This window comes from Stenella coeruleoalba (genome assembly GCF_951394435.1).
Source record: "Stenella coeruleoalba genome assembly, chromosome: X".
Classification (NCBI taxonomy): Eukaryota; Metazoa; Chordata; class Mammalia; order Artiodactyla; family Delphinidae; genus Stenella; species Stenella coeruleoalba.
The window spans coordinates 17,360,034-17,387,253 of NC_137152.1; the positions used below are offsets into that span (position 1 = coordinate 17,360,034).

General features: G+C 38.4%; 1 protein-coding gene across 1 annotated transcript; it reads left to right on the forward strand.

The window, feature by feature from the left end:
- Positions 1–5: 5 nt before the first annotated feature.
- LOC307180029 (uncharacterized protein CXorf58) lies at positions 6–26,447 on the forward strand. The gene is made up of 9 exons (XM_079910046.1): positions 6–228; positions 3,446–3,581; positions 4,578–4,677; positions 7,350–7,444; positions 7,857–7,968; positions 18,216–18,347; positions 23,129–23,358; positions 25,516–25,678; positions 26,232–26,447. Exons 2-9 carry the CDS (start codon positions 3,466–3,468, stop codon positions 26,406–26,408), a joined length of 1,125 nt encoding a protein of 374 aa, XP_079766172.1. The 5' UTR covers positions 6–228; positions 3,446–3,465; the 3' UTR covers positions 26,409–26,447.
- The last annotated feature ends 773 nt before the right edge of the window (positions 26,448–27,220 follow it).

Consider the following 27,220-nt stretch of genomic DNA (forward strand, 5'->3'; position numbering starts at 1 on the left):
AGCGCCACCTCAGTGTGGGCGGCACGCGGGGGTGAAAGGAGGGAGGTCCCGGCCCCGCGCCCCGCTGGGAATCGGCCTTCGCCGTTGCGATTGGGCGCCCAGTGGTGTGGGCTGAGAATCGTGTGTGCGGAGGCCGCCGGGCGGGGGCGCTCGGCAGGCCTCGGGCGGCTTCGAAAGCCTAGGAGCCGCAGCCGCCGACCTCTGGGGCCTGGATTTACCTCACAAAAGGTTTTTAGTTTTGTGGGGATTTTGTTGTTGTTGTTGTTTTACTCTGGGCTGGACATTTCTAAGATTTTAAATTTTAACTAATTTGCCACGTCATTTAATCTCGAAAGACCTGACATTTTTTTTCCTCTTGAAAATGCTTAAGCTTCTGTCCCTCACTGGGAATCAAATGTTTGTCCCTTAATACTAGTAGAAATAAGTAGTAATGACAATAATTATCTTATTAACAAGAGTAGCAACCACCAATAGCGTTTACTATATGCCAGGCTCTGACCTAAACTCCTTGTCCATAGTCGTCTTCTCTTTCCAACAACCCAAGTAGGTGGGCACGATTATTACTTCCCATCTAATAGATGAAGAAACTGAGGCACAGACAAGTAATATGTGCAAGGCCACACAGAAGGAAAGTGGGAAGTCTGGATCCAATCTAAGTTGTCGGCCTTTAAAGCCTGTGATCTCACCTAAACAATTGTTACAGTGGCTCATAATAGGGTAGTGTTCTATATTTCATTCTGTATTTTATATTCTAACCCTATAGCAAGTGTAAGCCCATCCAGGCAGGCATCCAGAAGATTGGGGGGATTTTTGTGGTGCTGTGTCACTGCCCTCCAGCCAAAGACCACTAAGAACACATCTGTAGTTGAACAAGTTGGGTTTTTTTCTTGTTGCTGCTAGGAAAACGCACACCTTGGGAAACAGTGGGGAATCTCAGTAAGAGGGTGTTAGAAAGATTTATTCTAGGATTTGGGCTTTGGTTGGGTGATTTGGGGGCGGGTTCAAGGACGCAGGGGTTCGCTCTGGGTTCGGTGGTGTTAGGAAGCCAGGGTTAACACTAAAGCCCAGCTGTGAGTGCCAGGCCAGGTCCTGGATATTTTTATTTTAATATAGATTTATTTATTTATGGCTGCATTGGGTCTTCATTGCTGCACGTGGGCTTTTCTCTAGTTGTGGTGAGCAGGGGCTACTCTTCATTGCGGTGCGCAGGCTTCTCATTGTGGTGGCTTCTCTTTTTGCGGACCACGGGCTCTAGGCACACGGGCTTCAGCAGTTGTGGCTCGCGGGCTCTAGAGCGTAGGCTCAGTAGTTGTGGTGCATGGGCTTAGTTGCTCTGTGCCATGTGGGATCTTCCTGGACCAGGGCTTGAACCCGTGTCCCCTGCACTGGCAGGTGGATTCTTAACCACTGCGCCACCAGGGAAGCCCCAGCTCCTGAATATTAAGGAATGCTTTTCTCTTTCTCGAGAGAATAGTGTATTCCAAGCCATCCACATCCCCATCCCTAAGGAGAAATATTAAGGAGACTCTGAAGGCTCTGCATCAGTAATGAAATGTCATATGCATATAAAAGTGTGACTTATAAGTGATAAATTAAGGCAGGAATTCTTAATTTAGGGGGTACATGAACTTGGGGAAAAATTGCAACTTTATTTTCACTAACGTCTAACTGAACTTTAGCATTTCTTTCAATTATAGTGTAGGTAACAAAACACAGTAGTATCAGCAGCACCTGTGACTTTGTCATCCATAGAAAGCACAGTATTTTCATATCATGTTACAGTCACGGCAGATTTCTTGAAATATCGTTTCTGCTCATTACCACTTCACAAGTACAGTGATTATTAGCACTCTCGTATTATTTAATGCATAAAGAAGACACATTTCTATAATTTTGTTTTTGAAAATGTTTTGACAATGATTTCAGTATAATTGGAGTCTTTTGTAATCCCATATAGTTTATGTTATGTGTCTTAAAAAACATAGTTCGTAGAAGGAGTTTGTCCATAGGGGTCCATGGCACCAAAAGAAAAGATAAAGAGGACCTGGTTTAGTACAAGATACTAAGCAGTGACTAAGAATTTGGCAGCTGCTTCCAAATTGGAGTAATGTGTCAAAGGATAGAAAATCAGAAATGAAATCAGATCACTTACTACATGTCCTCTCACTTTACCAGAGAGGGAACTGAGCTCCTGAAAGGTTAAGGGACTTGCCCAAAGTCTCACAGCTATTCCATGGTAAAACCAGGATGAAAAGTTTTTGGAAAGCATGTAAAAACCCTCCACTCTGATAGGCACTGGGGATTCCATGGTTAGCAAAATGCCTCCTGCCTTCAACAAGCTTGTGGGGTGGCAGCCAAGAAACCAAATTATGATACAATACGAGAAGTACTGTAAAAGAAAAACATATACAGTATTATGGGACCTTGGAGACAGTAGTCAGTAGTTCTGGAAAAAAGATAGTGGAAAACTTCAGGGAAGAGGCATCAATTAGCTGGGGTCTTGAAGGATGAATTGATGTTTGCTGGTGGTAGGGAAGTCATTCCAGGTAGAGGAAATGGCATGATCAGCAGCACAGAGTCGTAAAACATTGATTTTGGCAAGAAGTTCTTGTTCTCACAGAGTATAGAGAGGAATGCTAGTGGAAAGTTGATATTTTGAGATTTGAGAAAGAATGGAACTGGATTGTGAAAAGAGTTGAATGCAATTCTAAGGAGTCTGGACTTTAGCTTGGAGGAAATGAGGTGTCCCTGAAAGATTTTAAGTTGAAGAGTGATAAGGTTGGATTATTGCTCTGAAAAGTTAACTCCAGCTGCAGTGTGGAGGATGGAAGAGACTGCAGACAGGGAGACAAGTTAGAAGGCTATGGATAGATCCACTTGTCTTTCCCATATACCTCATAATATTTGTAGTACACAAAGAATGTAAGCAACATTAAGAGATCTAGGAATAAAGACGCGGACATAGAGAATGGACTTGAGGACACGGGGAGGGGGAAGGGTAAGCTGGGAGGAAGTGAGAGAGTGGTATGGACATATATACACTACCAAATGTAAAATAGCTAGCTAGTGGGAAGCAGCCGCATAGCACAGGGAGATCAACTCGGTGCTGTGTGACCACCTAGAGGGGTGGGATAGGGAGGGTGGGAGGGAGGGAGATGCAAGAGGGAAGAGATATGGGGATATATGTATATGTATAACGGATTCACTTTGTTATAAAGCAGAAACTAACACACCATTGTAAAGCAATTATACTCCAATAAAGATGTTAAAAAAAAAAAAGAAAAAAAAAGTGTTACTAGTGACTCAAAAAAAAAAAGAGATCTATGAAACCTTCCTTTTTCAGGGGTTCTGGAATTAGCACAACAATCATAATGGCACTTGAGTCTCATCCAAACAGTGTAATAACATAGATTGTGACCTCAAATGTTTAATTTATGTATTTCAGAGTACTTCATTGTGAGGAAAATGAGTCATTCCCCAAAGACATCAGTTACTGGTGTCCCCAAATCAGATAGTCCACGCTTGGGAAAAGGTCACAAAGTACATTTGTCAAATGCTATAAAGACAAAGGGAAAACAACAGTAAGTAGCCATTTTTCGCCTGGTATCATCTTCCACAACTGGACAGTTTCCGTATGGTATTTACCCAGCTAACATCAAACACTTCTTGTTTTGTAAATTAGAGGTTTTTTGTGTGTTTTAAAAATACTTGTGAATTGAATAATAATTATAATTATAGTATTTCATAATTGACAAAGCATGTTAACACACATCTCTTTGATCCTGACACAACCCTGTGATGCAGTCTTGTTATTACATCTTATAAGTGAGGAAGTAGCAACTGGAACAAGGTAACTGATTTGCAGAAGGCTAAACAGCTAATAAATGGCATCAGCTAGTATTCAAGGGTCTGTTTCCATACTTCAGGCCTTTTCTACTCTACATCTTGTAGTCTGCACTTTGCCAGTCAACAGTGGCATTATACAGGAGTACCTACCTCTCTTTGTAGCCCTGTGAGGGGTAATGATGGAGTGGGGGGGCAGTTCTTGGAGAGTGAGATCCCTATTATCTGCCAGGGCTGGGACATGATCAAAAGTAGAATAATGCTCTGACCTAACTGGGATGAGCCTGGTTCAAACAAAGATCAGAGAAGGGAGTTTCTTTTTCTAGGGCATGGTCATCCGGTCCCAGAAGAAAATTTGGGCCTACTGTAACTTCAACTATTCTACATTCTATTTTCTTAGCACTTGAACTAGTTGGACAGTGTTTTTAAGAACTATAATGGAATCATTTTAGGTCATGGATGTTTTTAGAAAGCACATTTTTTTGATGATAAAGTTTTAGCCAGGATTTTTTTTAGTCTCAAGGGAAATATTCTCAAGCATTTCTTATCCTCATTCTGACTAGATTCGGCAGATGACCAGTTCTAATTACTACATCCAAATGTTCCTCATTAGGTCAGTCTTAGGGTGGAGGATGGGGAGATGCAAGAGGAGGAAGCATAAATCCAGAGTTCCCCAAGATTTTAGGAAAATGAAAACTACTTCACAAATCTTAGGCTCTTTTTATTCCTTTCAGAAATAATAAAGATATTTCAGCTCACAGGATACAGAGAGTGTGGTTATCTCATCTTGACAAGTCAATGTTTCAACTCCTTAAGTGTACAATTTGTGCAGCGGTATGTATTTTGCTTTTTGTTTGCTCTGACAGATATAATTACTTATCAAGGTAAAAGGTGTGTTAAATAAAGAAAGAATATATAACCTTTTAAAATCCCGTCTATTTGAATCTAATAATATTGCATGGGGTTATGGGATTTCTTCTTTGGTTGACTCTAAATGAATATTTCTGTATTTACTTTTTTTTTTTTTTTTTGCGGTACACGGGCCTCTTGCTGTTGTGGCCTCTCCCGTTGCGGAGCACAGGCTCCGGACGCGCAGGCTCAGCGGCCATGGCTCACGGGCCCAGCCGCTCTGCGGCATGTGGAATCTTCCCAGACCGGGGCACGAACCCGCATCCCCTGCATCAGCAGGCGGACTCTCAACCACTGTGCCACCAGGGAAGCCCTGGATTTACTTTTAACATGGGTAACTACTGTGTCTTTTTCTGAAACCAATATGATTTTTTTAAATCTATTTCTTATTTGAAGATGTGAGAGAGTGATCTTCTAGCACTAAAAATCTCTGTATTAAAAGTGCCTTTGCCTTCCACCCAGCAATTTCACTTGTAGGAATCCATTCTACAATCTATATACAGTTTCATTGCAGTATTGTTTGTAACAGCAAAGAAAGTAAACCCTATAATGTCCATCGATAGGATACTGGTTAAATAAATGTTGGTGCTTTCCTACTGTTAAGGCTTGCAGCCTTGCATATGAATCTGCAATAGAAAAATAGCTAAAGTATCTCATTAGTGAAAAGGCAAGTGCAGAACATTATGAATAATGTAGTCCTATTTGAATAAAAACAAAGAAACGAAGAAAAAGGTGCACATCCCCCCACTCCCCAAACAACTCTGGCAACGCTGGCAGAGTATTAAGTCTTCTTTCATATAGTACTAAATATTCTCCTAATAAAATCACCTGTGATTACAGTAATCTATAATTAGTAATAGTCACATTAAGCGAATTTTAGCAGCTCTGAAAAAAATGATAAACTCTGAGAAATGTGTACACTTTTTCACCGTCTGACCCACAGACCCACTGCTTTATTTATTTTTTAAATTTATTTATTAAAAAAATTTTTTTCCCTCTTGCATCTCCCTCCCTCCCACCCTCCCTATCCCACCCCTCTAGGTGGTCACAAAGCACCGAGCTGATCTCCCTGTGCTATGCGACTGCTTCCCACTAGCTAGCTATTTTACATTTGGTAGTGTATATATGTCCATATATACACTACCACTCTCACTTTGTCCCAGCTTACCCTTCCCTCTCCCCGTGTCCTCAAGTCCATTCTCTAGTAGGTCTGCGTCTTTATTCCCATCTTGCCCCTAGGTTCTTCATGACCATTTTCTTTTTTTTTTTAGATTCCATATATATGTGTTAGCATATGGTATTTGTTTTTCTCTTTCTGACTTTCTTCACTCTGTATGACAGACTCTAGGTCCATCCACCTCACTACAAATAACTCAATTTTGTTCCTTTTTATGGCTGGGTAATATTCCATTGTATATATGTGCCACATCTTCTTTATCCATTCATCTGTCGATGGACATTTAGGTTGCTTCCATGTCCTGGCTATTGTAAATAGAGCTGCAATGAACATTTTGGTACATGACTCTTTTTGAATTATGGTTTTCTCAGGGTATATGCCCAGTAGTGGGATTGCTGGGTCGTATGGTAGTTCTATTTTTAGTTTTTTAAGGAACCGCCATACTGTTTTCCATAGTGGCTGTATCAATTTACCCCACCAACAGTGCAAGAGGGTTCCCTTTTCTCCACACCCTCTCCAGCATTTATTGTTTCTAGATTTTTTGATGATGGCCATTCTGACTGGTGTGAGATGATATCTCATTGTAATTTTGATTTGCATTTCTCTAATGATTAATGATGTTGAGCATTCTTTCATGTGTTTGTTGGCAGTCTGTATATCTTCTTTGGAGAAATGTCTATTTAGGTCTTCTGCCCATTTTTGGATTGGATTGTTTGTTTTTTTGATATTGAGCTGCATGAGCTGCTTGTAAATTTTGGAGATTAATCCTTTGTCGGTTGATTCGTTTGCAAATATTTTCTCCCATTCTGAGGGTTGTCTTTTCGTCTTGTTTATGGTTTCCTTTGCTGTGCAAAAGCTTTGAAGTTTCATTAGGTCCCAGTTGTTTATTTTTGGTTTTATTTCCATCTCTCTAGGAAGTGGGGCAAAAAGGATCTTACTGTGATTTATGTCATAGAGTGTTCTGCCTATGTTTTCCTCTAAGAGTTTGATGGTGTCTGGCCTTACATTTAGGTCTTTAATCCATTTTGAGGTTATTTCTGTGTATGGTGTTAGGGAGTGTTCTAATTTCATTCTTTTACATGTAGCTGTCCAGTTTTCCCAGCACCACTTATTGAAGAGGCTGTCTTTTCTCCACTGTATATTCTTGCCTCCTTTATCAAAGATAAGGTGACCATATGTGTGTGGGTTTATCTCTGGGCTTTCTATCCTGTTCCATTGATCTATATTTCTGTTTTTGTGCCAGTACCATACTGTCTTGATTACTGTAGCTTTGTAATATAGCCTGAAGTCAGGGAGCCTGATTCCTCCAGCTCCGTTTTTCTGGTGTACTGTCACTTTGCCATGCCCCCTCTGTTATTTTCAATAGATTGTGCCTGGGCAGGGTACCGCATTCCATTTATAGCACCATCATCTCTTTCAGGAACATCATGTGACACGTGAAATTTTGAAGAAAGTGAGCCCTTTTGAGGCTGAGCTTGTTAAAGATCCTTGCTTGAAGTGTAAAGTTAGATTCAGGTAATGTTTTTATGCTGATTTACTTCAAGCAGTGCTTCGTTAATGTGAAGGAATCTTAGAAATTTATTTTCTTAAGTCCTCATATGTAATTACAAAGTAAATGTGTTGTTCTTATTTACATTTATTATGTGAAGAAACTGAGGCATGACTCTTGGGCCAAATGTTGCCTTGAAAGTAGCTCTCATCTCTCATGATGTGTTCAGTCTGACACACATATGAGAATAACTGTGAGCACACATGCCAAAGTGTGGCTCTTTCATACTCTGTGATCCGTTTCATGACCAGTTCTTTTTATGCTCTGGTATAGCTTTTACCCTGCATGCAAAAAATATGTGAATGATCTTAAGTACAAGGAGGAGAAGTGACAGCTCCAAACCTGATGCCAAATGACTAATTTTGGTCTTTATTTCAGATTTAGTGGTGAAACATTTCCACCTTTCATCGTGTTTAAAATTTTTCTTCATACTGAAGGCCTTGGTTACAAGTATTTCAGTGGAAAAAATGTATTAAAGCCGTCAAGTGAGGTGATGTTTCATGATGTAGAGTTTGTGTTAATTTAGCTTTTTAACATCTATGTGGTATCTGAATTGCATTCAAAGTATACAGACTATGTTATTTCACCATTAAACAGCCCAGCAAGCAGGTAGTATTTTTTTAAGCATCATGTTTCAAAGTGACTCTGTTTATTAGCTAAAAAAATATTTGGAATGAATTTTTTATATAAGGCCCTAAAATATACCCATCAGTTTTCTTTGTATGAAAATTTTGGTTTGCTAATAATGCATTACAGTGGCCTGTTGGTCAGGGCTTTTTAATTATGCAGAACATTTATGCAATTTTGTTTTAATGGTATTTTATCATTGTTTCTTTGATTCTGGTAGCATGTTTAGAAAAAGTGTGCTAGAGTATTGAAAAGGAACTTTTAAAACGTTTATCCTTTTTTACATGAGTTCTCATACTTTTAACTTTCGTGAATATTCATCATAATTGTGTCTACAGCATAGGACTCACCTGAGGATCTTATTAAAATGCAGTTTTTGATTCAGTAAATCTGGGACGGGTCCTGAGATTCTGCATTTCTACCAGCTCCCAGCAGCTGCCACTGCTGCTGATCCATGTACCACATTTTTAATAATGAGGATCTACGGCATAGGTTTTATTCCTTTGACCCTTATATATGACTATAGTCGAGAAAATGTGTACATTCTCATATTTAGCCTTTTATAAACCACATATCAAAGGTTGTTTTCTTGTAGCCTTCTGGAAATATCTTACATGAAAAGTATGACCCGCCTGAAATCATCAGTAATGGCATGTATTCAGGATAGAAGACCACACAGCCTGGCAGTTTCTGACCAGATCCAGCATGTGCAGCATATATTCTCTGAAGAATATTAGAAAAGGAAAAGAGACTGCTTTTCTATGTCTTCTCAGGCAATATCAGAGAAAATTTAGCTTGGTTTCAGAAATGTATCAAAAGGACTAGTGGTTTCATGTGGAATATGGTATTTCAGAAACATTAATATTTGTTCATTTGTATAGAATGACTTCAAATGGGAAAGTAGATGTTTATTCTCCATTCCAGAGATAAATTCATGCCACATTTATCTACAGAATAAGCTTATAGTTGTCCTTATAAAATTTCATCAACTGTTGCTTTTCTGAGGTTATATAATGTGGCTTTCTTAGGAACTGAAATTTTCCCAAGACAGCTCCTGGCAGACCCTGCTATGCCCAGGCTGGAGCAAATGAGAACCTTAGAGGCCATGACTGGAAAGCACTGTGTATATATCATAATTCATTAAAATGCTGTATAATAACTTAAACTTTATTTTAATTACAAAGTAACTGTTAAAAGAAATAGCACAGAGATTTTTTTTAAAGGAAAATATGCCTTTATGCCTTTCTTCTTTGTGCTGCAACTTTCATTCACCTTGGGTGATCACTGTTAATAGTTTATTGTGTATGCTTCATATTTTTCCATAAAAATACACATATTATTGCACATATTTTTCCATAAAATATATTTTTATTTAAATATATTTTAAATATTTTCATTCTTATTTTTAAAATGTGATTATACTATTCAGTTTGAGTTTTTCACTAAACATTATAAGGGGTTACAAATGATCAGAACATACCCAACTTGGAGAGAACAGGTTAGGATTCCTTTTTCCTTTAGTTCAGGTTGAAAACAAATTCTGGCAATTCTTGGATTCATAGTTAATAGAAAGCCTGTAGAAATGGAAATTTTCTCACTTTAAGTTCACTCAACTTTTTTGCTCTTTGAATGTAGACACTGTGTCTTTAGCAAACTGATACAACTTTACTAAGTTTATTTATTTCTCCATGTGAAAGAAATAAGTCAGTTGTAGTCCATTCAGACGTTTAATCTAAGTTCATTTATGAAGGAGGGGAGTTTCACCAATTCTTTTTGGTTCCATCTTTTCCCTCGTTCTTATATCCAATTCTAGTTTCATTTCCTTCTCATTTTCCAACAGCATTTCTCATGTATTTACAAACACAGACACACACACACACACACACACACACACACACACACACAAAAGCAAAAACAAGTGAAAGGATGTAGAATAGCCTGAATAACTTTGGAGAAGAAGAACGAAATTAGACTATTTACACTACCTGATTCCAAGACTTAAAATGCTATAGTAGAGGGCAGACAGCAGAAGCAAGAAGAACTACAATCCTGCAGCCTGTGGAACAAAAACCACATTCACAGAAAGATAGACAAGATGAAAAGGCAGAGGGCTATGCACCAGAGAAAGGAACAAGATAAAACCTCAGAAAAACAACTAAATGAAATGGAGATAGGAAATCTTCCAGAAAAAGAATTCAGAATAATGATAGTGAAGATGATTCAGGACCTACGAAAAAGAATGGAGGCAAAGATAGAGAAGATGCAAGAAACGTTTAACAAAGATCTAGAAGAATTAAAGAACAAACAACCAGAGATGAACAATACAATAAATGAAATGAAAACTACACTAGAAGGAATCAATAGCAGAATAACTGAGGCAGAAGAACAGATAAGTGACCTGGAAGACAGAATGGTGGAATTCACTGCTGCAGAACAGAATAAAGAAAAAAGAATGAAAAGAAATGAAAACAGTCTAAGAGACCTCTGGGACAACATTAAACACAACAACATTTGCATTATAGGGGTCCCAGAAGGAGAAGAGAGAGAGAAAGGACCCGAGGAAATATTTGAAGAGATTATAGTTGAAAACTTCCCTAACATGGGAAAAGAAATAGCCACCCAAGTCCAGGAAGTGCAGAGAGTCCCATACAGGATAAACACAAGGAGAAACACACCGAGACACGTAGTAATCAAATGGGCAAAAAATAAGACAAAGAAAAATTATTGAAAGCAGCAAGGGAAAAACGACAAATAACTTACAATGGAACTGCGATAAGGTTAACAGCTGATTTCTCAGCAGAAACGCTACAAGCCAGAAGGGAGTGGCATGATATACTTAAAGTGATGAAAGGGAAGAACCTACAACCAAGATTACTCTACCCGGCAAGGATCTCATTCAGATTCGATGGAGAAATCAAAAGCTTTACAGACAAGCAAAAGCTAAGAGAATTCAGCACCACCAAACCAGCTCTACAACAAATGCTAAAGGAACTTCTCTAAGTGGGAAACACAAGAGAAGAAAAGGACCTACAAAAACAAACCCATAACAATTAAGAAAATGGTCATAGGAACATACATATAAATAATTACCTTAAAGGTGAATGGATTAAATACTCCAACCAAAAGACACAGCCTTGCTGAATGGATACAAAAACAAGACCCATATATATGCTGTCTACAAGAGACCCACTTCAGACCTAGGGACACATACAGACTGAAAGTGAGGGGTTGGAAAAAGATATTCCATGCAAATGGAAATCAAAAGAAAGCTGGGGTAGCAATACTCCTATCAGGTAAAATAGACTTTAAAATAAAGACTGCTACAAGAGATAAGGAGGGACACTACATAATGATCAAGGGATCAATCCAAGAAGAAGATATAAAAATTATAAATATATATGCACCCAACATAGGAACACCTCAATACATAAGGCAACTGCTAACAGCTATAAAACAGGAAATCGACAGTAACACAATAACAGTAGGGGGCTTTAACACCTCACACCAATGGACAGATCATCCAAAATGAAAATTAATAAGGAAACACAGCTTTAAATGACACGATAGACCAGATAGATTTAATTGATATTTATAGGACATTCCATCCAAAAAGAGCAGAGTACACTTTCTTCTCAAGTGTGCATGGAACATTCCCCTGGATAGATCACATCTTGGGTCACAAATCAAGCCTCAGTAAATTTAAGAAAACTGAAATCATATCAAGCATCTTTTCTGACCACAACGCTATGAGATTAGAAATCAATTAGAGGGAAAAAAACCATAGAACACACAAACACATGGAGGCTAAATAATATGTTACTAAATAACCAAGAGATCACTGAAGAAATCAAAGAGGAAATCAAAAAGTACCTAGAGACAAATGAGAATGAAAACACAACGATCCAAAACCTATGGGATGCAGCAAACGCAGTTCTAAGAAGGAAGTTTATAGCTATACAAGCCTACCTCAAGAAACAAGAAAAATCTCAAATAAACAATCTAACCTTACACCTAAAGGAACTAGAGAAAGAAGAGCAAACAAAACCCAAAGTTAGCAGAAGGAAAGAAATCATAACGATCAGAGCAGAAATAAATGAAATAGAAGCAAAGATCAATAAAACTAAAAGCTGGTTCTTTGAGAAGATAAACAAAATTGATAAACCTTTAGCCAGACTCATCAAGAAAAAGAGGGAGAGGACTCAAATCAATAAAATTAGAAATGAAAAAGGAGAAGTTACAACAGACACCGCAGAGATACAAAGCATCCTAAGAGACTACTACAAGCAACTGTATGCTTGTAGTAAAATGGACAACCTGGAAGAAATGGACAAATTCTTACACAGGTATAACCTTCCAAGACTGAACCAGGAAGAAATAGGAAATATGAACCAACCAATCACAAGCAATGAAATTGAAACTGTGATTAAAAATCTTCCAACAAACAAAAGTCCAGGACCAGTTGGCTTCACAGGTGAATTCTATCAAACATTTAGAGAAGAGGTAACACCCATCCTTCTCAAACTCTTCTAAAAAATTGCAGAGGAAGGAACACTCCCAAACTCGTTCTATGAGGCCACCATCACCCTGATACCAAAACCAGACAAAGATACTACAAAAAGGAAAATTACAGACCAATATCACTCATGAATATAGATGCAAATATCCTCAACAAAATACTAGCAAACAGAATCCAACAACACATTAAAAGGATCATACACCATGATCAAGTGGGATTTATCCCAGGGATGCAAGGATTCTTCAATATACGCAAATCAATCAATGTGATACACCATATTAACAAATTGAAGGAGAAAAACCATATGATCATCTCAATAGATGCAGAGAAAGCTTTTGACAAAATTCAACACCCATTTATGACAAAAACTCTCCAGAAAGTTGACATAGAGGGAACCTACCTCAACATAATAAAGGCCATATACAACAAACCCACAGCAAACATCATTCTCAATGGTGAAAAACTGAAGGCATTTCCTCTAAGATGAGGAACAAGACAAGGATGTCCACTCTCACCACTATTATTCAACATAGTTTTGGAAGTCCTGGCCACAGCAATCAGAGAAGAAAAAGAAATAAACGGAATACAAATTGGAAAAGAAGAAGTAAAACTGTCACTGTTTGCAGATGACATGATACTGTACATAGAGAATCGTAAAGATGCCACCAGAAAACTACTAGAGCTAATCAATGAATTTGGTAAAGTTGCAGGATACAAAATTAATGCACAGAAATCCCTTGCATTCCTATACACTAATGATGAAAAATCTGAAAGTGAAACTAAGAAAACATTCCCATTTACCATTGCAACAAAAAGAATAAAATACCTAGGTATAAACCTACCTAGAGAGACAAAAGACCTGTATGCCGAAAACTATGACACTGATGAAAGAAATTAAAGATGATACCAACAGATGGAGAGATATATACCACGTTCTTGGATTGGAAGAATCAATATTGTGAAAATAGCTATACTAACCAAAGCAATCTAGAGATTCAATGCAATCCCTATCAAATTACCAATGGCATTTTTTGCAGAACTAGATCAAAGAATCTTAAAATTTGTATGGAGACAAAAAAGACCCCAAATAGCCAAAGCAGTCTTGAGGGAAAAAAATGGAGCTGGAGGAGTCAGACTCCCTGACTTCAGACTATACTACAAAGCTACAGTAATCAAGACAATATTGTACTGGCACAGAAACAGAAATATAGATCAATGGAACAGGATAGAAAGCCCAGAGATAAACCCACGCACAGATGGTCACGTTATCTTTGATAAAGGAGGCAAGAATATACAATGGAGAAAAGGCAGCCTCTTCAATAAGTGCTGCTGGGAAAACTGGACAGCTACATGTAAAAGAATGAAATTAGAACACTCCCTAACACCATACACTAAAGTCAAAATTGATTAGAGACCTAAATGTAAGACCGGGCACTATAAAACTCGTAGAGGAAAACACAGGAAGAACACTCTTTGACATAAATCACAGCAAGATCTTTTTTGATCCACCTCCTACAGTAATGGAAATAAAAACAAAAATAAACAAATGGGACCTAATGCAACTTAAAATCTTTTGCACAGCAAAGGAAACCATAAACAAGACGAAAAGACAACCCTCAGAATGGGAGAAAATATTTGCAAACGAATCAACCGACAAAGGATTAATCTCCAAAATATATAAACAGCTCATGCAGCTCAGTCTTATAAAAATAAACAACCCAATCCAAAAATGGGCAGAAGATCTAAACAGACATTTCTCCAAAGAAGACGGCCAAGAAGCACATGAAAAGCTGCTCAACATCACTAATTATTAGAGAAGTGCAAATCAAAACTACAATGAGGTATCACCTCACACCAGTTAGAATGGGCATCATCAGAAAATCTACAAACAATAAATGCTGGAGAGGGTGTGGAGAAAAGGGAACCCTCTTGCACTGTTGGTGGGAATGTACATTGATACAGCCACTATGGAGAACAGTATGGAGGTTCCTTAAAAAACTAACAACAGAATTACCATATGACCCAACAATCCCACTACTGGGCATATACCCATAGAATACCATAATTCAAAAAGAGACATGCACCCCAGTGCTCATTGCAGCACTATTTACAATAGTCAGGTCATGGAAGCAACCTAAGTGCCCATCGACAGACGAATGGATAAAGATGTGGTACATATATACAATGGAATATTACTCAGCCATAAAAAGGAACTAAATTGGGTCATTTGTAGAGACGTGGATGTATCTAGAGACTGTCATACAGAGTGAGATAAGTCAGAAAGAGAAAAACAAATATTATATATTAATGCATATATGTGGAACCTAGAAAATGGTACAGATGAACCGGTTTGCAGAGCAGAAATTGAGACACAGAAGTAGAGAAAAACATATGGACACCAAGGGGGCAAAGCGGCTGGGAGTGGAGGTGGTGGGATGAATTGGGAGATTGGGATTGACATGGATACACTAATGTGTATAAAATTGATGACTAATAAGAAAAAAAATACATAAAAGTTGAATGGAAATATAAAGAAAAAAAAACGCTATAGTAATCCCAGCGGTGTAGTGATGGCAAAAAGGCAAACATGTAGATCAATGAAATAGAACAGACAGTTCAGAAATAGACCCACATATATATGATCAGTTGCTTTTCATCAGAGGTGTGAAGGCAGTTTAAATGGTGCTAGAACAATTGGATAGCCATGTGTATAAAAAAGAGATCTCAATTCAGTTACCTACTTTGATGATCTATTTTCAGAGCTATGCTTATTTAAAGAGGGTTGTCACTATCGTAGTCCACCAACTATATTTAGAATATCCTAAAGCCTTGCTACTCAAAGTGTGGTCTGCAAAGATAAAAATAAAAAAAATTTTAAACAAAAATTTTTTTTAATAAATAAAAAATAAAATAAACAAAGTGTGGTCTGCAGACCTGCAGCAATGGCATCCCCTGGAGCTTATTAGAAATGCAGGCTGTCAGGCCCCACCTCATACCCACTAAATTAGCCTATGCATTTTAACCAGACCCCCAGATGATCCTAGGCACAATATAGTCTGACAAGCACTGTCCTAAAGGTGCCCTCCCCCATGACCTGGACACCTCTGGGTAATTGACAATTCTTAAACATGAACATCCAGTAATTGTTATTTTAAATTGAAGATCCCTGTTCTTTTTGAGGATTGGGCATTTATGTAAAAAGGAAAAACGTTATTAATAATAGCAGCCCTTATTGAGCACTGTCAAGTATGATGTTAAACGTTTAATGTGCATTATCATTTAATTCTCATAAACTCTAGAAAGTAGATTCTGTTATTGTCTTCATTTTAAAAAGACTAAGTAACTTGCCTAAGGTCTCACACCTACAAAGTGAAGGAACTGACATGAAGACCCAGTGAGCCTGACTCCAGAGCCCATGCTCTTAACTACTTCTGTGTCAGGAACCCTGGTAAATACATTCTCTTATATGACCCCCTGATAACTCTGATGAGGTACATGTCATTCCCATTTTGCCTGTGTGGAAGCTGGAACTTGGAGAGGCTCGTCCGGGCCAGAACTGAGACTTCACTTCTACATATATCTGCTTGACAAGCCTAACTGTAGATCTTGCCCAGCAGGTAGCCGCAGAGCTGTGGGGGAGTGATGATGGCTATCAGGGGAGGAGTCAAATTTAGAGATGCCCGCCTCTGACCCTTTGAGTCGCCCACCAAGAATGGAACCTTCCTCTTGAATCCTAGTCTGATTGGCTGCTCACCTGGAATCGTTGCCTAGTTTTCACCCTTCCCTTTCTCCTGGGGCTGGGCTCTTTATTCCCATCCCTTCCTATCCAGAAGGACTTTCCTGAATCTGGCCATACACAGCCAATGTCTGAGAAAGAACATCTTGACCACTGGAGGGCAAACTTTTTTCAAACCCCTGTCACAAGTGGGCAACAAGCCTGCCCTGTGCTGCCAGGCATGGGGTTTTTTTGGCTGAGAGACTGAGATGGGCTTGACAAATCTGAGCCACGCAGCTGAGGCACTGTATGAATAAGGAAACTGGGACTTGGAGAGATTGGTGGTGGTGGCTGAGTGGAGTAGAGTAGGAACTGACAAGAAATACCTTTTCTAAGTAACTTGAGCTAGTAAAATATAGTTATATCTAAAGAAATTCGCAAGGCAGAAATTATAGGGTTTTCAGACCTGTTCTGCGTACAACTATTTGCTTTTACCTTTAGTGTCACTGTGGGGATGGTTAATTAGAACCCACAGGAAATAAATTGCAAGAAAGCATAATGGAGATATGTGCCAATACTGCCTTTTCTTTAGATGCATAGTGTTTAAAGAAACTAATGAAACGGAAAGCCAAAATGATCTGCCTAAAGATGCATAGTGTTTAAAGAAACTAATGAAACGGAAAGCCAAAATGATCTGCCATCACATTTTTAGTAAACTGTTTCTGTCCCTTCGATTTAGTGCATTAGGAATCAAACTACAACCATTTGAATATTTTCTTTCACTTTCCCTATGTGTCTGTGTTCTAAGCTTTGGAATTTAAATAAAGAAATAAATAGGAAATATTCTGGATAAGAAAAGTGAGAATTGGAATAAGAAGTACATTAAGGCTTGCTATTATTTTGCGTGTTAAGTAAAAACAGGTTCCGAGTTTTAGTCCTGTCTCAACCACTATTCTATAGTCTTATATCAGCATTAAAACACAGAGTTCCCATACTTTCACAGTATCACATTCTGAGATACAAAGGAAAAAAGAAACTGATCTGGAATCAAATGATGCTTGAATTTTCATCTACGCCAGTCTCCCTTCACATAAGCATAACCTTTGTGGCCAGAAGCACAGATATGTAATATAAATATGTATTAGAATAGTCAGCACATACTTACGGGGGGTGGGAAGGAGGGTGGGGAAGCACTTAATTCTCTATTCACAGTCTATGTATATTGCTCTTAGCACAAGGATAGGTATACGTGGAGGGGTATGGTGCAAATACAGCCAGACTGGATTCGAGCCTCCATGTTTTCTGTGATTCTTCTGTCTCTGCCCTCTTAGGTGCTTTCCTTGAGTAGAAAATGTTGACATTTGTGAGAGAAAAAAAAAAACCTTTGTTTGCTACTCTTTTGCTACTGAGAAAAGCCTAAAGGAGAGGGAGGTCTCAGCCCTCTGAAACGTACATGTTTCCATTTGAGGGCGAGATATTAACAGCCACATAAAAGAGAGCTGGCCCCAGTACCTTTCATTGCGGTTCCTAGGGCAACCTGTTTAATAACCAGATAAGCTTTCTCTGCATTGACAGCATGAATATGTTAGCGGTTTGTTTTGTTTTTTAAAGGAAAATAATGTCCTCTGAGGATTGTGGACTCCGCTACTCCTCTAGCTACATTTTAAAACTATTTAGATATGGTTATGGAAACAAATTTTAAGTGGTTTAAAAATCTATATAATCTTTTCGTTGTAAATACAGTCTTTTTATTGAATAGCAAGCTACTAGAAGAAAGGAACAATATTTGATGCATTTGTCTCAAAAAATATGTAAAGTGTGTGCTGATAGTTATTGCTATTATACTACTATTTTAAAAGTATTTTTTTCCTCTTTATAGGCTGTGGTTGATGCTTGTAAAATAATGGGGAAAAAGAAATTTTATCATCAAATTATGGAAGATGAACGTCTTTTCCAGAAGTTCAAAATAACTGATGAAATAGATATTGTCACCCTGAAAGATTACATGCAAGTAAGGAATTTAGATTTGGATTTAGATATTGCAATTTAGATATTGAAAACAACAAAATAAGCCTCGTGACCCTATCCTCCAGGAAGAATCATGTATCAGTTTACTGTGGTGAAATACACACAATATAAAATGTATCATTTTAAAGTGTACAATTCAGTGGCATTAAGTACCTTCACAGTGTTGTGCAAACATCACTACCGTCTAGTTTAAGAACCTTTTCGTCACCCTGGAGGAAACCTCACATCCATTAAGCAGTCACTCCCCATTCCTCTGTCACTCCAGCCCCTATCAGCCACTAATCTGCTTTCTGTCTCTCTGAATTTGCCTGTTCTGGACGTTTCCTATTAATGGAATCATATAGTATGTGGCCTTTTGTGTCTGGGGAGTGATAGGTAAGGAATGTAGGGTTTTTTCCAGGGGTGATGGAAACGTTTTGGAATTAGTAGTGATAGATATTGTGAATTTACTAAAAAAACAAAAACAAAAACAAAACACTGAATTTTATACTTTAAAATGGTAAATTTTATATTATGTGAATTTTATCTCAATAAAAAAATCAAAAATAAATACATGGTGCTAAAAAGAGTACATGACAGGGATTTGACCTAGTAAGGAAGGGGTCTATTATTGTTTCGATGCTTTCTGCTACAAGGAACAGAATATCCCCAACCACAAGAGGCTTAAACAATAAAGGACATTGTCCCGTGTTAGGGAGTCCCTGGACAGGTGCGTCCTGGGATAGCTAGTGTCGCAGCTCAAGGACATCAGGGTTGTTGGTCAGCTTCACTACAGTCCTCTCAGCTTCCTTCACATAGTAACAAGATGACTATCACATTCTCAACTACATTCAAAGGCAGGAAGAAGAGGACTCAGCATCTTTTTCTCTAAATCTCAAGAAGAAAAATCTTTCTCAGAAGCCCCCAACAGACTTCCTCTCAGGTCCCATTGGTCAGAACTGGATCACATGCTCCCCCTAAACCAATCACTGTAAAGGGAAATGGGATCGTTTCCCATGATTGACTTAGAACAATCATGGTTCATGTGCTGAGGCCTTCCTTCCCAGAGCATATGTCTGTTCCATATGTGAAAAAAAATCAGGGCTCCATAAGTAAGGGAGAAGAGGGAAATGGGTGATAGGCAGGCAATCAACAATGTGTCACAGCCTCGGTCTGCGGCTGAATGGGTGGTGCACCCCAGGCAAAGGCTCTGTGGCAGGACAAACTGCAGGGCATGAAAGCAGGTTTGTGGGCCTGGAGAAGGGAGAGCACGGAAGGTGTGGTATGCAGTCAGGCTAGAGGGCTGGTAAGAGATCATGATGCAGGGATTTGACCATAGTAAGGTGTTTATTTTTTTCCTTGATTGTGTGTGCAATGAGAAGCTGGTGCAGTGTTTCGGGAAATGCGGTGACCTAATCTAATATGTGAAGGGACCCATCTGGCTGCAATGTATTATAGATAAAGGATTAGAAGACAGCAAGAGCCTCCTTCTAGTTTGGAGGTTCCTGCAATATTTTAGGAGAGATGGTGGTATCTTGGTTTAGGGCTGTGAGGCTGGAGATGCAAGAGATAACTAGAGAATAAAAGCAGTGGGCCTTGGGGACAGAGAGGTAAGCTAAAAGAAAGTGTCCAACATGGCTTCTAGGTTTCTGGTTTGTATAACTGGTCGGACAGCAGTGCTGAATCAGGGAACTTAAACTAGATACCTGAATAGTAATAATAGCAAATGCTGGTGTAATAACTCCTTTTATTCTCATAACAACCCTAAGAAGCAGGTACTATTATTACCCCTGTTTTGTAAGTTCTAAAGAAACAAGGGATCCCAAAATTCTAGCTCATAATAATAATAATAATATATGGCCTTAACTGTTCACCCAGTTGCTTGCATGTGAAACATGAAATTAATGCGGTGCTTTAGAGACTCCCAGTTGTGTTATCTTTCTTTTAGAGCCTTAACCTAGAAGATTTGGGGACTGAACCAGGAAATAAGTAGAGCTTGGGGATGTCAGCTATCTTTGCTAAGGACATGGGTGGCATACTTCCAGATTGTCCCTATGCCAAGGATTGGTGTCATAGAAAGAAGTTCCCAGATAGACATATTGGAAGAGAGAGATCTGATGATCGCTGACATTTATTGAGCCCTTTATGGACACAGCATTGTTTTTAGCTCTTTAAATGCATATTATCTCCTTTAATCTTCAAGTTTGTAAATTATGTGACCCTTTAAGAGATGAGGAAAATGGAGCTTAATGAGATTTTTAAAAACTTACTCAAGGTCGTATAGCTAGCTAATAGGTGCAGAGCAGATCATAGACAGTTCTGAGATGTTTACCCATTTTACCATTCCACTATCGGGAAATAAAATATACAGGCAGTCCTCGCTTTGCATGGTAGTGCAGGGCCATAAAAGCTGAAACCATGCAAGCTGAAACCATGCAGAGCAAACTTAATCATCAATGGGAAAAATCGTGATTGTTCCGTGCCTTTAAAAAAATCTTATCAAAACATTAAAAACTCTCTTACTCTGTTATAAATATATAGGAAAATGGAAAAAAGCAAAACATTTATTTAGTACACTATAATTTAAAACATTAGAAACATTCAGAATTTAAAATGTTTTATTTCTTTGTAAAAAGCTTATCAACTGTGAATATACTAGAAACTATTGAATTATATACTTTAAATAGGTGAATTATATGAGACATGAATCTCAATAAATCTGTAAAAAAATCGTTTTATCAAGAGTAGTTTAATCAGTGCTTACCTTCTTGTTCTCATATAATTTACAATAAGGAGTGAGCATCTTCTCCATGCCCTGGCAAATTGTCATACTCCTTTCTAAGTTTGGATCACCCGCCAACATTTTATCCTCTGTACTTTTATTGGCCGCACCACGCAGCTTGCAGGATCTTAGTTCCCTCACCAGGGATCAAACCCAGGGCCCTGGGAGTAAGGGCACCGAGTCATAACCATCGGACCACCAAGGAATTCCCTATCCTTTGTACTTTAAATGTTATGAAATGTTTCAGAGCTCCTTTAATATGAAGCTTCTTTTTTGCCAACATTACTTCCTCTGAGAAAACTTTACCCTTTTCAGCAGTGCCATTTTCCCCATTTATGTTGATAAGTTCACCTTCACCAAATTCGTCTAGCAGCCTCGCTGCAGTGTCTTGAATGATGGCAGTGTCAGCATCCCCATGGTCACCTATTTCTTCTAGAACTCTATTTACCTTTGATTTGAATTTCACTTCCAGCTTTACCACTTTTTCTTTCTTTGTTTGACCTTTCCCTCTTTTTTTTTTTTTTTTTTTTTTTTTTTTTTTTTTTTGTGGTACGCGGGCCTCTCACTGTTGCGGCCTCTCCCGTTGCGGAGCACAGGCTCCGAACGCGCAGGCTCAGCAGCCATGGCTCACGGGCCCAGCCACTCCGCGGCATGTGGGATCTTCCCGGACCGGGACAGGCGGACTCTCAACCACTGCGCCACCAGGGAAGCCCTGACCTTTCCCTCTTTTGATTTTCTTTATTTGTAAAATGTCATATGGGTTTATCACTGGGAGACAAAGAGGTAACACAATTACACACTTTGCTGTCTGTGAGTGAACTAAAAAGCAGATCTACAGTGACCAATCACTGACACACTTCGAAAGAACTGACGTGATTTGTCATTTATCACCATGCACATCTGTTATTTATGTAGTAATCTATGGACTGAAGAGCTAGCAGCAGAGTTTGTACTTTATGCATTTAACTCAGTTTTACTGTGGTAACTGAAATTTGAACTGTGTTATTGAAGGACTGAGCTTATTTGACTAAATGGTGGTGATTGATTGAAATTCGTGCATGCCTAAATGATACAAAGGGAGCACTGCCTGTATGTGTGTGAGTGCGAGAGCACAAGAGGGAGAGAGAGAGAGTGTACGTGTGTTATACCCTAAATGCCAGGATTGTAGCTCCTCCTGCCCTATTCCTATCTCTTAATTGAACATTTATAAGGTTGAATTGATTATATATATTTATATTTTTAAATTCCTAATTTGATATTTTAAACTAAAAACAAAAAGAGGGCTTCCCTGGTGGCGCAGTGGTTGAGAGTCCGCCTGCTGACGCAGGGGACACAGGTTTGTGCCCTGGTCCGGGAGGATCCCGCATGCCACGGAGCGGCTGGGCCCATGAGCCATGGCCGCTGAGCCTGTGCATCCCGAGCCTGTGCTCCGCAGCAGGAGAGGCCACAGCAATGAGAGGCCTGCGTACTGCAAAAAAAAAAAAAAAAAAAAAAAAAAAAGGTGGGATTTCTACAAATACTCCAAATGAAAATAGTGAAATTTGCCACTTAGCACCAGAGTTGAACTAATTATTTCTAAAAAGGTTTGTGCAAATGTCCTTTCAATGCAAGCATGTCATGAATAAGTATTGCCAGGTATGTAGATCACATAGCTATTTTCAATTTTCAGGCCCATCCTGAGTTTAATTTATCTGAGTTATATTTGCCTTAAAGATTTAGTGTTTATGCATTAAATAAATATTTAATGAGCGTGGTACTATGTGCATGATACTGTGTGATAAGGATCCTGTCTTGTCACAGTAGGGGAGCTAAAACATACACAGATAGCTAGAACATCAAGTAGTCAGTAATAAGAGTCATAGAAGTGAGATACCAATACAGTTCAGAGATGGGATCAAGGAATGCTTTTGCATGAAGTAATATTTGAGTGGATCCTTGGGAAATGTGTCAAAAACATTCGAGAACACCACAGCCAATCATGCTTAGTTATTTTTTCTATATAGTATTCCAGTCTTCTGGATAAGATCCCTGCATCTTCTGGTGGCAGAAATAACTACTGGCGAAGATTAAATCTCGAAAACATTCCTAGGACAATGATAATGTATGACATAGTTTATTATGCGGAGTCTGGTATAATCTCAAACCGTCTAAAAAAAGAAATGAAGTATCTATTACGAAGACCAAAAACAGAAGAGATGCGTCAGCACCAGCTACAGATTGTTTCTCAAGTTAGGTAAAAAGTGATCCTTCACTGGGGTTACAATACTAGGGGCATTTCTGGAAATGTTCACATTCTGCCAAATAGCTCATGAAAAATAATAACAGAGCATATGGGGAAAAAGGGGTTGGGGCAGATTGCTCAAGACTTATGCAACTTTGCAAACAGAGCACTAACGAAAAGGACAATTGGTACCTGGGAAGATACCTTGTACCACCAGACAGGCCGCCACAGCAAATATAAAAAATGTACAATAGAGTAAAAATGCTGGCGGCTCTTTCATTAGAGCAGGTAGTGGGCACCGAGACAGTGCAGATGGAAGTGGAGCCCTGGGCCAATGTGGTGGCCTTTTAAGTGGACATGAGAGGCAGTGTGACCTGCCAGGAACCATGAACCGCTCAAGGCAGGGAGTAGGGAAGAGGGCAGTAAGGGTGGATCGTGTGTGTGTGTGTGTGCGGGGGAGTGCCTCTCTGCGGAGAGAGCCCTAGGTGCCGGTGCTCATTCTTGTTTTCATGAATGCAGCCAAAAGGGCTCCCTTTGCCCATGCTGCACAGAGGAGAACTTTTTCCTTTTCTGCTGAAGGTTATAATTCTAGTCTTGATATTCTGGCTCCCTTTGCAGAGGATAAATTGCATATAAATTACAGTGACATTATTCCCTTCTTTACCAATAACATGTGCGCCATTTCACATTATAAAAGAACATGTTGTAGCAAAATAGACTGTATTATGATTTGAAACAACATGGACAGACTATGACTGCACCAGTTATCTTCCTTTTTTCTTTCCATTACCAAGTCTCACCTAGCCCATCTTATTTACAAATTAAGCTTTTTTTCTTAAGAAAAAGAAAGAGATAATAAGACTGAAGAGGACCTGTTGGTAGTCTATTTTCACACAGTCATATTTGAAATGAAAAATACTCCTTTAGTACATGAAAAGACACTGGTGACCCACTGTCAGGCAAACACACTGGTTGTTTTTTTTTCAGGAGTAGAGATGAGTGGGTGCTGACCCAATAACATAATTTAGCCCATTTATTTTATGATCAAGGCTATACATTTGCCAGACAGATGGCCTAGTGTAGGGCGCAGTCTGTCATCATGAAATAGATTTTCTCTAACTCATCCGTCTAAGCACTGAATATGGAACTTAACTCTGTTACCACCAAGGTCAAATAAATGATGTAATTTTCTCTGCCACCATATATAACTGTAGGCTCCCTGCTATTTAGACTCATGCTACTGATTATCCTAGAATGAGTCACTTAAAGAACCAAATAAGTAGCCAAATTCTAAATCAACTGAAGAGGGAAAAGTACTTTCTTAACGGCTCCTTTGAAGGCAGTTCAAAGTTTGGGATCTCTCAGAAGCAAACCCTGAGGTAAGTATTTGAGTATGAGTAGTTTATTTGGGAGGTGATCCCAGGAACCACTGATGAGAGGGGTAGAGAAGTGAAACAGGGAAGAGCAGGCAGCCAGAACAGTGTATGTTAGCAAGCAGGTTGTCACTGTGGGTAACTGGAGCTTAATCTCTCCTGGGAATGTCCTGGCCAGTGTAGAACACACAACTCAAGCTATCCCACAGAGGGGAAGGGAGTTGGGATATTTATACACCAACACCCATCAGTCACTGGTTAAGGGTAGCTTAGGAGGGGAGGTATTAATTCTGGGGCCCTTTCCCTGCACAAGGGCTCTTGTTTTCATAAGAAAGCTCTCAGGCTAAGTGAGGCCAGTGTGCGCTATGGCCCAAGGGGACTATGAGCATGGCACCAACTGTGTCTGGTCCCAACACTGATAAAAACAACCTGTTTCAGCCGTTATGAAATTTAATACTTGTTGGTGTTAGTATATAGTATATCTTTTAAAAAGATTCAAATGGCTACTACACGGTATTTTCCCGGAAGACTGATTTTAAATTGATATAACATTTTATAATTTTCACTATCATTGTTGTAAACATCATCTATACACCTTCATAAGTGGCAAAGAACTATGCTATGTAACTCAAGCAGAAATGATAACTTTGGCCTAAAAACTTACGTGCAGTATTGCTCCAAGCACTGAGGTCTAGGATATATTTACCAGAGGATGCTTTAATAAAATTTGGAACTTGCTTAAATTTAAAATTTTATTTTGTACAATTTTTCTGTCTATACTACAAATATTTTCTAGGTGCCCTTCATCCTTATCAAATCTTCAACCTTTATATCGGCCCTACCAACAGCAAAGTCAAATTAAACACCTGGGACGTCGATCCGAGCAAGCTCAAATGAAAGTTGAAAAAATGAAAAAAGCTTATAAGATGGCTAAAGAAAAAATTGCTTCTGCGGGAACTGTAAGTTTAACTTGTACTGAATTCATTGTTTTGGACAATATTCAAACTGTAAGTAATTCTACTTCCTTAAGTAGAATTTTCCTAATCTACAAGTTCAAGGATGAAACACATACATTTGGTATATACCTTGGATAGTATAAAGCTACATTCCTCTTGGTAACGCATATTTTAAACATTCTTAAACAATATGAGTAGCTATTCTGATAAATACCAGCCATTTTGACTCCACATGAGCATGAGTTGGCAAAAACCCTATTGTTTCTGTATATTGGCACTGTTGATTCAGCACATCACTAATAGTGCTTTTCTCAAAGTGGAAGTCATTTCTATTTACACTTATTAAGACCTGTAGTGTGGAAAGTCGGCTTCAGTATACTACATTGCAGGAATATTTACAATGAACATGTATTCATGTTTTACTTTGTAATTTTTAAAAAATCTGCTATATATTTTTTTGAGATGAGGCTAAGTGTGAACAGTCAAATATAAAAAACATAAAATAGTAAAAACAAAATATAAAACACTTTTCGCTTTTATTTATAATTCTACCTAGCAACTGAAAATGGACACACCGGGTACAAAGCAAAACGAGACGATGGTCTTCTCCACCCCATCCTTTGACATTGTAAAAGTTAATGAGCTCATGTCAGATGACGAATTGGAAGAAGAGGAAAAGGAATTATTTGCCTGGTGTCAAGACTTGTATATTAATAATTCTCCATCATGTTAAAGCACGGCTAATTGACAGAAAACCAGGTTATTCAACAACCTGCTTGTCTGTCTATAAATGATGAGTGTATGCGTTAAAGGAAAACAAAACATAAACAAGCACTCAGTATGCTCTCTTAACCAAATGTGTGACAGATTTTAAAGCCCTTTTAGTATTACCATAGGTACAAGTATTTTTTACTAACAGAATTTTAATCTAAATAAATTAAATTAAATCAACTAGATGCCCTCAAACTAGCTGTATATGGTTTTGTTCAAGAAATGGTATTTCGTCCCTGGAACTTTTATTCAATTGTGATTTTCCTTCATTTAAAAAAAGTATCGAACAGGCCATGCTTAGCATAAATATTAGAATTCACAGAATAAAAGGCTGCTCTTGAGTCAGCCTCCAGTGTCTTTTTTTTTTTTGTAGCATGTTGTTTTTTACAGAACAGCTTGTGATTGACCTATTCTGAGTTATAATAAAAATAATAATGAATTTGTTGCTACAGTAGGCATGACATAGCATACCTAGTCATTACTGAGCATTGTAAGCACCTGGGGCAGAATGTTGCATCTGCTTCAATGTTGTACTTTTTTAAGTGTAAAGACTGTTTTGAGTAATATTTATCAATTTCCTTTTAAATTGATAAATTCTCATTCCTGATGTAGTACAAATTATTGATATTTTTTTTGATCCAGGCTATTAGATTATATCAAACCTTACTTGAGGCTGTGATAATTAAACAAAGTACATTATTTATTGAACTTTAAAAATACAATTTTTTGAATTTTACTTTATTTTATTTTTATACAGCAGGTTCTTATTAATTA

Coding starts and splice junctions, on each gene's coding strand:
- LOC307180029 (XM_079910046.1), top strand. CDS start 3,466: ATGAGTCATTCCCCAAAGACATCAGTTACTGGTGTCCCCAAATCAGAT. Junction 7,969..18,215: donor TATTAAAGCCGTCAAGTGAG/GTGATGTTTCAT, acceptor TCCTCTTTATAG/GCTGTGGTTGATGCTTGTAA. Junction 23,359..25,515: donor CAGATTGTTTCTCAAGTTAG/GTAAAAAGTGAT, acceptor AATATTTTCTAG/GTGCCCTTCATCCTTATCAA.